Below are 11,563 nucleotides of genomic sequence, written 5' to 3'. Positions count from 1 at the left end.
CTAGTTAACACGGTCACAATACTTTCCACATACATACAGATATTCCCTTTTTCAGATTTTGTTTAACACAAGTGTTAACATTTCACCAGGGACCTATATACATACTTAGTATAGGTCTATAAGCAATAATTGAGTCCCTGATTTCACTCACACATTCCGTATCGCCTGAAGGTATTTTAATTAGCTTGCAAAGCTCCTATCACATTACATACCCAACATTACTTGGATAAAAGAAAACTGAAACATTTATTAATTAAAACTGACACATTTTAAACATTCATCGGTTTATGATGACTCACTGACTCAGCAGATAGCCGCGGCTTATCAGTTTATTGTGATTATTTCCCATGCCAGAGCGTAGAGCAGCGGCGATAGATGGCGCATCAATCAAGCCAGGAATTCCTGGCTTAGATGGCGGTAGTCACCTGTCTCTTTCGAACGATAGAGACAGGCAATACCAGTCTACTGGTAATTAATATTCGGGACGGGATACGGAGATAACCGAGTATTAAGCAGCGCGTGCAAGATGCTGAATTCATTATCAAATCGAAGATGGAAGAATCAGAGGTACGTGATAAATTTACTCTTTAACATTTTTAAAGTGTTGTTTCTTTCACAGAATTGCCTAAAAACTCAAATAAGCCTCACCGAAAGCATAACAGGCTAAACTGAAAATAGAGTGACGTTTGCATAAATGAAGAGGCCCCCAACGAGATTTCTATCTCCAGATCAGTAGAATGTGTAAGACGCTGCAAGTCGCGTTTTACGCTCCTATTTGCCTAGTTATTGCACTCTCAAGTAATTTGAACTTATTTTATAGTGTCTGCATAGAAAAAAAAGTTATAAAAAATTTTAACCATTAGGCCTATAAAAAATTGTGCGTAGATCAAGTTTATGCAAGTTTGCTGAGAATATTATTTCTCTGTCAACACGTGTATGTAGTATAATCATGGCAATAGGTGAATCATAATTGCATTTTCAGCCTATATATTTCATGGAAAAACCTTTTTCTAAAATTAAAAAAAAATGTGAGGTCCAATTTCCATAATTTTTTTCTGAATAATACAGAATAGTTCAAATTTTCTTGTCTCAAAATGCAAAACAAAATGATACACTAAACACTGAGAGTGAGAATAATTCATGAATTTTTCAAGACAAAAATTTCTTACCTCAAATTATGATTTCTTGTTAAAGTCTTGGAATTTTACTTTCACATTTGACATGTTATATCAATGCAATTCTTACACTACAGATAAAATTATTTTCAATTTATTTTGAAATTATGTGAAGAATCTGCAAATAAATTCTACATTTTATGTGTTTAAGTAATAAAAATGAGCAACAAAAGACACTGCAATAATATTTTAGAAAAATGGATTTTCAATGAAATATATAGTGGGGAAAAAAAAATATGGCTCACATATGGCCAAGTACTGTGGGTTTTACTTGAATGTAAAAAATAAAATAATTTTTGAAATTATATTTGATTATATTCATACTAATTTTATAGTTATCAAATGGATCAAGGTCAAGGAGTGTTTCACCGAATTCACCAAGTTCATCAGATGAAGAGATATCCAATGTCAGACGAAGAGGGCGTGGTAGAGGCAGACAGCCTAGAGCTACTGGGGTAGGAGCAAATTATTTAAACTCTTTAACCCCCCCCCCCCAAAAAAAAAGTGTGACAGTTTAAAGCTACTGATCTACTCCTCCCCTACCCCCCCCCCCCCCAATAAAACATAAAAAACAAATGAAGTGTTGTTTATGATTTTAGGTCTTGAGAGGTCGCGGACGTGGTAGGTGCAGAGGACGACAGCGCATGCAGCCAGCTGGATTGAATAGACTGGAAATGGCATCACAAGCTCGACGGGAATGACAATCTGAGCTTGAAGTATATATACATATATATTAATATTTATATATTATAAAATGTCTATATCAATGTCTATATCAATTGAAATATATAAAGTTCATATTTCAGCCAGCTTTAAATATCAATAAAATTCTTTTAAAACAAGCACTTCAATTTCAGGAATGTATTTCCAATATGGACTTGGCTGCACTACAGGAAACTCTCAAGTTAGTCTGCAAGAAACAGCCTTCGTTATTGATGGATGTCCTGAAAACTGCAAATGATAATGGTGATCCAACACCAGGGAGTAGCCCTGCGGTTCCAGACTGGTGCTCTTGCAATAACTGTAGGGAGATGCCTACCGAGAGGGAAAAACTGTGCTGTGGAAAAATACCCCAGAACTGTCACACAAAATTAGCTGTAAGTTTTCATTTTTTCAAATTCTGATCAAAATATTATTATACACCAACTAGATATGAAAAAAGGTGAAGATAAACAGTCATTTCATGTACTAAACTGCAGTGTAATGTCTATTATGTATAGGATTTCTATACCATAGTGCTAGATGAATTGGTTCTGGAAGTTGCCATGAGATTTAGGAATGATGCTTTGGCAGAACCTAGAGATGACAACTACAACAGAGCTCATCGGCATACAGCTTACAGACAATATGTTATGTGGATGCATGGCCGTCTTGGAGCTGGAAACCAAAAGGTCATTCCCAGCTGCTGCATATGGAAAATTCGAGACTAATATCCTGAACCTTCTGGTCAATATGTGGGATACATAGAAGGAGTCTTAGATTGATAAAAACAACATTTGATTTTCATATATTGCTGTTTTTATATAATTATAAGGTTAATTAAACATTGAATAAATCTTTGAAATACAAAGTATCATTTTCATTCATCAATGTGAAAAAAAAAACAAAAGAAGCAAAACATGCAATGTCATATTTAAAAGACTGTATCAAACACCTATTGATGAGTTACTTGGGTGTCAAAGTTAAAGGAATTATTTACAAATTTACAAAATTCTGCAATAACATAAATGTTCAAAGTATCCAAGCAGTTCAGAAAATTGCATATCATAAATCTAAAAAGTTTTTCGATTGCAACACCATCCTTGTTGTAAGTAGCTTGCATAATTTTGAATTAAATAGAAGTAACAAGATTGCAATATCATAGTTATACCCCGCTCCAAAGGAGTGGGGGGTATACTGTTTTACCCTTGTGTGTATGTCTGTGTGTCCGTGTCTGTCCATAATTTTTTTTTGCAGTTTTCTCGGCAATTACTCAACACAGATGCTTGAAATTTTAGCACAATCTTTGTTTAGGTTTGCCATATGGTGGGATTCATTTTTATTTGAATCCGATGTCAACTTCCTCTTTATCCGTGCGTCTGTCCGTAACAAATTTTTTGTCGCAGTTTTCTCAGCAACTACTTATCACAGATGCTTGAAGTTTTAGCACAATCTTTGTTTAGGCATGCCATATGGTGGATTCATGTTTGTTTGAATCCGATGTCAACTTCCTGTTAATCCATGTGTCTGTATGTACCAAATTTCCGTCGCAGTTTTCTCATCAACTATTCAGCGCAAATGCTTGAAATTTTAGCACAATCTTTGTTTAGGCATGCCATATGGTGCAACGTGGGATTCATTTTTGTATGAATTTGATGTCAACATGAGAGTGTATATTCACATCAGAGCGGGGGGTTTACTAGTAAGCATTCGCTCACCGACTTCTTGTTGTTACAGGTAAAATGTTCAATATTGCAATATTAAACAAGATCAGAGACATGTCCCTTTTCATGATCTGACTAATTAAATGCTCTCAAGGAGAAATCGAGATTTCTTCTCTGCCACCAGAGATTCAGTTGGCGGTGGAGCAACAGGAGCTAGGGTCTCGGACACACGTCGTGGATCCTCCACATCAAGGACAACTGGCCTGTTCATACCAATAGGGTCAAAAATCCTGTTCTGAAGACACAGTTTCATGATGTCAGTTGCATATGGATATTGTTTTTCTTCTCTTACTGGGTAGGCGGACCATCTTCCACTTTTTTTGCTGTAGTACCGCTGGTGCCTAAAGTACAAGATTCAATGTATTTCATAATGCATTCCAACCTAGTCAGCAAAATGATTTACAATGGTATATTGTAGATTTTAACTTATAAAATAAATGAATGAGACAAAAAGAAACCTTAGTGATCCATCTTTTCTTTTGGCAGCTTCTCTATCACAATTTGCATTGTGGTCCAGTGCAGCAACAAGGTTTCTAGCTCTGTACACTGGAGGTGTGTAAGAATGGCGCTTTGATGCGTACTTCAAAATAAGGTTTTGAAAGTTCTCCAAAGCGGCTGTACTTCTGTAAAAAAAAAATAAAATAAAAAAATCACTAAACTATATACATGGTGAAATCTTCTTGAAAAGTTTTAATCTAACATTTAAGAAATCCATTATATATATCACATTTGTGTTTTCATTTTCTAATGGAAACATTATAATTGGATATGCATATATAGAAAATATCTGTAGAAATGTGTCTGCAATCAATTTTGTGTATACCGGCAATTAAGGTAGTAAGGAATCTTCTTTATTAGTCTTTTGTCCCTGACAATTTCACGCACGGCAACATGTGCTGGGGATCCTGCCTCAAGCCAATCTTTGTTCCTTTCCTCTGCTAATGGACCATGCTGGCATGAACTTTTTGCTCCTGCTCTGTATGGCAAAATCCATTCATGCTCATTCACAACATGATGTATGACTCCAAACCAAATGCCCTGAAAAAAAGAACAGTCTAAAAAAAAAAATTTTCACTCTCTATTAACACAAACTGAATCAAGTGGTTTTTCTGTTTACAGTTCAAACTTACAATAAACTCTTCTTCTGTATTTGCTACAGAGGAACAAAACCAAAAATGGTTTACTATCTCTCTTGTCCACTGTAATATTGTTTTTTTTTTTATTTTTCTTGTCCAGCCTGAAAATAGTGTTCAAAATTCAGTTTACTCATTTAGCATTATTCCAAATTTTGAAAATGTTCTCAAAATAAAAATCTTAAATTGTCTAACCTTTATTAGTTTTTTCCCAAGGTTTTTTGACCCATGCCAGATGTCGAATGAATGCTTTATTTCTGGGTAATCTTTTTCTGTTATAAAAAATGATGATAGCTACAGTAAATCTAATTTATATATTTATCCCTAAAGAAAAATCAGGAAAATCCTAATTACAGATTTAAGCTAAAAAAAAAAACAACAACAACAAAGAAATAAGAAATATACAAAGACACATACTCATTAAAGCTTCAATCTGCACATGTGCATCTGTCACCACTTCCACCACATTTATTTCTTTTTCAAGGAGAAACTGCAGGCCCTTCTGAAAACACGCCTTTTCAAGGATTGCACTTTTTCTTCCTGTCATTCTCTTGTCCATGGTCACTAAGCACAGTATCTTGTGGGTTTCATTTTCCATAAATGTGTACGTACAGTACTGTGCAGAGTGACCTGGACTGTCCATACGACCATCGCCTAAGCAAACAAACAAAAGAAACAAATAATTAAAATAAAAGAAAATTTTAACATATCCTCTTCTTGACAAAACAAACAATACAAGCATTTGATTGAATTGATATTGTACTCACCAAGAACAACAACATCATTTCCTCTGAATTCTTCTAGAATTTCATTCTGATGCTTTTTCCAAATTTCTTCAATTGTTGGAGTGACATAGGTTCTTTGTATCTTTATAAATGATGAGACAGACAGAATGGGGAGCTTCAGGAACTTAAAAAACAGAGAAATCTTTTGAAAATTATTTCCTGAAGCCAGTAAAGCTGCTGAGAGTAAAACATCCCCACTGTGAACACGTCTATTAAGAAGAGGTTGCGAACACCATCTGTGTGCCTCATGATTGTTTGTGCAGACCTGGAACAGAAATTTAATAAGTGCCTTTGTATTTCAAAAAAAAAGGTGAATGATGCCTTGTCACAATATGTATTATATTATTATGATTCTTTTAAAATCATACTGAAGTTGATTACCCATCTCAGGTACACAGCTGAAGAGACTACTTCTGATGAAATGTGAACTTGAGCTTCACATCCTTTCACCCTACAAATCTTAGGGACTCCTGTTTCTGCCAAGGTAATCAGCTGATTAATGTAAACCATGGCTGGACAATCGTGGACCAGTTGTTCGATTTCATCATTGTTGCGTATAACTGGTAGACAACCATACTCAGCATGTTCTACAAATTTTTCTTCATCGTCCTCAATCTCCTCTGAATCCGACTCATCTAACGTCACACCATGGTCAAGTCTATAGAGAGAATAAAAAAAAAATTTAAAATTTATGTTATTACAGTTAAATGAACCAATTAGCAATAATTTTCCCCATTAGTATGTTTCATCTATCTGAAATATTTACAATGATTAAACATATTAAACCTCTTTTAATTAAATTTTATATTACTTAGTAAATAATAATTATAATAAAAATTACTTTAAAGACAGGTGGAAACTTGGCTCATACTCTTCATCATCAGAAGAGTCATTTTCTTCGCATGTCAGTTCAGAGGCACTCATTGTCAATCTAATAAAAATGCATATATCAAAATCATCCATGCTAAAACAATACATGACGTATTTAGGCCATCACTAATAATAATAATAAATTTTTTTATGTACTCCGACTTACATTTTTTCAAGGTGGGTACGTATGTCGGTGGGTTTTTTTTTGTGGTTTTGTTTGTTTGTTTCTTTCTTTTTCTTTCTTTCTTTCTTTCTTTTTTTTTGCAGTATCTATAGCTAACATCGATTACTGTCATAAAAAGCATACACTTAAGATTTATTGACGATTTCATGATACACCGGATAAGACAGATTTAATATTTATTGCTATAAAAATGCTATTTCAAAAAGGTATCTTAGAGAATTATAAACCTTTACAGGGGTTGAAATATACGGTAGCCCGACGCCCGGGGCTAGTCAATTTAAGACTCGGGCTAGCTAATTTAAATGTAACGATAGTCCGTCGGACTAGCAGAAGGGAAAAAAAATTCTCATCAGTTTACTTTTGCTTATCTATGTAGACTCGTTTCTTTTGAATAAGAACTACATTGTAGTTTAATTTGCTTCTGTCACCACAGCATTTGAAACTTTAATTTAACTTATGTTTTCATTTTGCATAAAAAAAATTTTGGGCTAGTTACTAGTAGTTTGAGGTTTGGGTTAGTAATTTTTCACTGATCAGTAGCCCCTGGGCTAGTGGGTTTTCCAGGAAAATTTCAACCCCTGCTTTAAAATGAAACAATGTCTATTTCCCTTGAATCCCCCCCTCCCCCCCCAAAAAAATTAAAATTTATAGTACTGGAGGAAAAAAGATTGGGTAAGGGCAATTATGACGGGTCTGTCGGAGTACATCAAACAAATTAATTTTTATTGTTGGCCTTAGAAAAAAACATTTTAATATGTGTGACAAAAGAGCAATGTTGTCAAACCTAAAAGGATCCACAAAACTGTCTGAAAATGGCTTAAAGCTCTTAGTCCTTGGACCTGTAGGTTTTGCAATTTTCTCAATGCCAGACATAGCACTTTCAACACTGAAAATATTTATTTAAATTTTCTTTTTAAAAGTAAATTTTCTACATAATAATAATAATAATAATTTTAAAAATCCATTTATAATGGTTTTGGTTATATATGTATTCAAAAATTGACACAAATACTTCTCAAAATTTTGCAAATGTGAAACAAGCTTAGATATTTACTCTTTTCCCACTTCATCTGGTGAAATGTCAGACAAATCAGACTGAACAATAACGTTAAATATTTTCTTCAAAGCTGGTGGACCAGGCGTTGATGTAACACAGGGTTTGAAGTTTTTTCCAGCAGGAACACTTGTATATTTTTGCTCATCCTTAGCTTCATAGCTAGAACAATGAAATCTAAACGTTTAACATAATTATATAAATATCTTGTAGTTATCTATAAACGTTTAACAGATTTTTGGTTATTTACCCTTTCCGTGCCTCACAATATTTACGCTACCAACTGACTTACGAAGATACTTATTTGTTGTCTATTACAACAAAAAACTAACATCGGCTGAATAAGATATGATGCTTAGAAGTCAAGTAAGGTACTAAGAGTTTTCTCCAATCATTTATACTAGTATCTTGCATTATATTGGCTATAATTAAACTTGTACACACTTACTTGTCAAGCAGAATCTTTGCAACTTCGATATTTGTTTTCACGGATAATTTTGTCCGCAGCTCCGTCCAACGATCGTGTTGATCTCCAATATATATTTTGTTTTTGTTTAACCTAGCATTCGCTTCCCCTTTATTCCTTTTTCTCGCCGAATCCGTTAATTTAATCTTCGCACCACGTTTTCCCGACATCTTTGCTCTGCATCTCCGATAAGCTGCACATGCGTACATCAGTACGAACATCAGTCTCCGAGCGTTTGACCCAGAAGTCACTTGCATATTTCTGACTACGTCGGGGAAATATTGTCTTGCAAGACAAAAATTCTTGAACGGCTATTTTTATCGTTTTCAACTTATTTTAGACCTTCATTGAGTTCAAATTTAGTCTATAATTTTAAATTTCAGATCGATAAAATGTTTTCGTGCTACATTCGTGATTAAAAAAAAATTGCCGCCGCTGACAGCTTATATTGCTTTAAACAAATATTTCTTTTTAACCACACTATCAATTTAATTCGCTCTAAAGATATTTAATTAACTGGATATCCGCAGTACTGTTTATCATTCTCAGAACAAGTTCTAACATGTATGTAATATATAGAGTACCTTTTAACGAGTGTATCTTCAGATATCAGACGAGGGGGCTTGTCCCCCGAGTCTGATATCTGAAGATGCACGAGTTAAAAGGTACTCTATATGTTTTGTATCATTGTTCTCAGGTATTGAGCTACCCATGATCTATCAAATTCACGTTAATAGCACTTAATTAACTACATATTCCCATGCACTGAATTAGCCATGATCTATCAAAATTTCATCATACCATTTTATATAACCAATGAAAAAAGAGCACGTGATTCGAAAAGTATAGCGCGCTGTATTTCTTGAACTTTCTACCTCGTCCATTCATATTTTGAACGCCATGGATGACGGTTGTGATTTTATGCTTTCGCAATTCTTATAGACACGGAAACCGAAATTATGAAGGAAAATTCCTTAGAACAGTTAGGAAACCAGATGCAGGTTGAAGATTCTTTGGGAAGTATGACGTTTGATCTACCGGAACTAAAAATTGAACCTATTATGGATTTCGATATAGGAGATATTTTAGACACGATGGCGTTAATTTTACCAGTCCTGAGGTCGACACGAAGACGAAAAATGAAAGGTTTGTTTAAGTGTCCGATTATGAAATTCAGCGTTTGATAGACTCTCAAAAATATCCTCGTAACGTTCAAGCTAAGGAGTGGCGTGCGGCACGGGAAAATGTCCACTTTTGACCGAGATAAACAACGATTTGTGTTGGAATCAGAAAACAAGGAATATCCACCTCGCTCCCTGTACTACATTGTGTGTGGTTTGTTACGCTTCAAGTTTATGAGAGACGAAAACATTCATTTATAAATATGTGCTTGTGTGAATTTCGTTTTGGATTTAAAAAAAATTGACGTGCAAAATTTAGAATTTTTTATGTAGACCTAAGGAAAGATATACCTTCACTATGTTTATATGTGCTTGTATTTTGCTCATAAAGTCAGCTACTTTGTTTATATTCTTTTTCTTTATCAATGTAAAGTCAAGGGTCATTGGAATTGTTGCATCATTACCCTGGTGTGTTCTATCTTGATAGAGCATGGTTGTTAGAGCACAGTTAGTCATGGTGTATCAGAAATAAAAACACAGTGGACATCAAAGGAAAAACGCCGCAGCAATGATACAATTCTGTATTATTTGAAAAAAATGTGATAGAAATAAGTATTTTCGTATTTTTGTTGCAGGTGGTAAATTAATTGACTTCGATTACTATCTATGCATTTACGATTTGTCGTCTTTAACATAAAAGCAAAATGTTGCAGTACTTGAAGTATGAGTATTTTGACTGTATATAGATTTAATTTTTCAGCATCGTTCTACATCGGTACATACATGTACATGTACATGTACTTATAACAACATTGATTTTCCACATAAATTTTATAAATAACCTAACAGATAAGTTACAATAATAAAAATAAATATTGTAGATAATTTTTTTCCCATGAAATAATGATTCTTTAAACACTGTATGTTATTTATTAAATTGAAAACCTGTAAATCCTTACTTAAAAAAAGATAAGTCCTTTCACTTCGGAGTTCCGAATGACACTGAAGACTGAACGATAAGTGAACGCTGAACGCAAGGTGAACGCAAAGTGAGCGAACGAAGAGCGAACGGTGAACGCTTTGTGAACCGTGAACGCGAGCGCACGGTGAACGCTGAACGCAAAACTGTGAACGGAGAGCGAACGATGAACGCACGATGAACGAACGGTGAACGCACGCTGAACGAACGGTGAACGAACGGTGAGCAAACGGAAATATGGGAAAGTAGAACGTTTCAGGGACTGTAGTTGTGTTAGAAATTGCACATGGAGAAACGAAACGTTAATTTAAATATATGAAAATTATGAATAAAATGTTAAAACTGGCTTTGAACTATATGAAAGCCTTGGTTGTTATTATGTTTCAATTTAATTTTTTCACTTCTCACCAGACAATCATTACTTTACAATTTTATTAAAAGGGTTTATAATAGGTACTCCCCAACAGAAGAGTGTGTAAGATATGAAAGCAAAACATTTTTATTGTTGTGGATGTGAATTATAGGGTCAAAATTCATAAATAAAAACCAGTCTATTTAAAAAAGAGTTGCTTTACACATGCTGTAGCTGTAATTGACGCAAGGATGTTTTTTCTGCACTTCGCATGTATTGCGTTGTCCGTCATCGTGATGTGCAGCATAGTAGCATAGTCTGCAAAAATCAAGGGCATGATCAAAGTTATTATTACATGTAAAGGTTATTCTTTTTGTCATCTTATATCTCTTTTCATATATTTTGGGTTTAAAAAAACTTTTCCCTTTCATGATATAACATATTTATTATAATTAGTGAATTTTACATTTACATTGGATAAAGTGGTATACGTGTCATTTCCGTTTATCTTTTTCTTTAACTTCGGGTTCCGTTTTGAAATTCAAATCTTGTGTTTACGTTGGACTCTTTCTTGTCATAAAAAAAAATAATTAAATTTTTTTTTCTTTTTTGCTGCCGATTTGATGCTTTGCACCACTCTTGTTTAAAAGTCTATAGTGGCTTCTTTCCTGACAATTTTTCGTGCGCAGGATTGTCGTCAAACGTCACTATTTTACGTGTATAACACGTATGAACTACAATTTCATTTCAAATGTCCGAGAAATGCCATAAATTACGGAAGTGCATCGAAATCCTCGAAATGACAATATAATAGATGGTAAATTCAAACGTATACATTTTAATGAAACTTTTTATTTTAATTTTATGTTTTCGTTATTAAAGAGTACTCGTGCATTCTCTGATAAAGCGTTTATTTTTTGTTTCTACGCCGCATGACCATACAATAACACATTTAAGAATGATAAATTCCTTATCCATGACTATTTTAGTATGTATTTTACTACATTAATTCAGTTTTACT

At 34.0% G+C, this 11,563-nt stretch overlaps 1 protein-coding gene and 1 pseudogene across 1 annotated transcript; one reads left to right on the top strand and one right to left on the bottom strand.

The window, feature by feature from the left end:
• Positions 1–2,047: 2,047 nt before the first annotated feature.
• LOC133201497 (P2X purinoceptor 7-like) lies at positions 2,048–2,663 on the top strand. The gene is made up of 2 exons (XM_061337294.1): positions 2,048–2,272; positions 2,396–2,663. Exons 1-2 carry the CDS (start codon positions 2,048–2,050, stop codon positions 2,603–2,605), a joined length of 435 nt encoding a protein of 144 aa, XP_061193278.1. The 3' UTR covers positions 2,606–2,663.
• Positions 2,664–3,677: 1,014 nt separating this feature from the next.
• Positions 3,678–7,443, bottom strand: LOC133201410 (uncharacterized; annotated as a pseudogene).
• Between the last annotated feature and the right edge of the window lie 4,120 nt (positions 7,444–11,563).

The sequence above is a fragment of the Saccostrea echinata genome, unplaced genomic scaffold, assembly GCF_033153115.1.
Source record: "Saccostrea echinata isolate AGI-Se365-2 ecotype Australia unplaced genomic scaffold, CSIRO_AGI_Sech_v1 ptg000044l, whole genome shotgun sequence".
Taxonomy (NCBI): domain Eukaryota; kingdom Metazoa; phylum Mollusca; class Bivalvia; order Ostreida; family Ostreidae; genus Saccostrea; species Saccostrea echinata.
The sequence above is the reverse complement of the archived record's forward strand: the minus strand, read 5'-3'. Positions and strand labels throughout refer to the sequence as shown.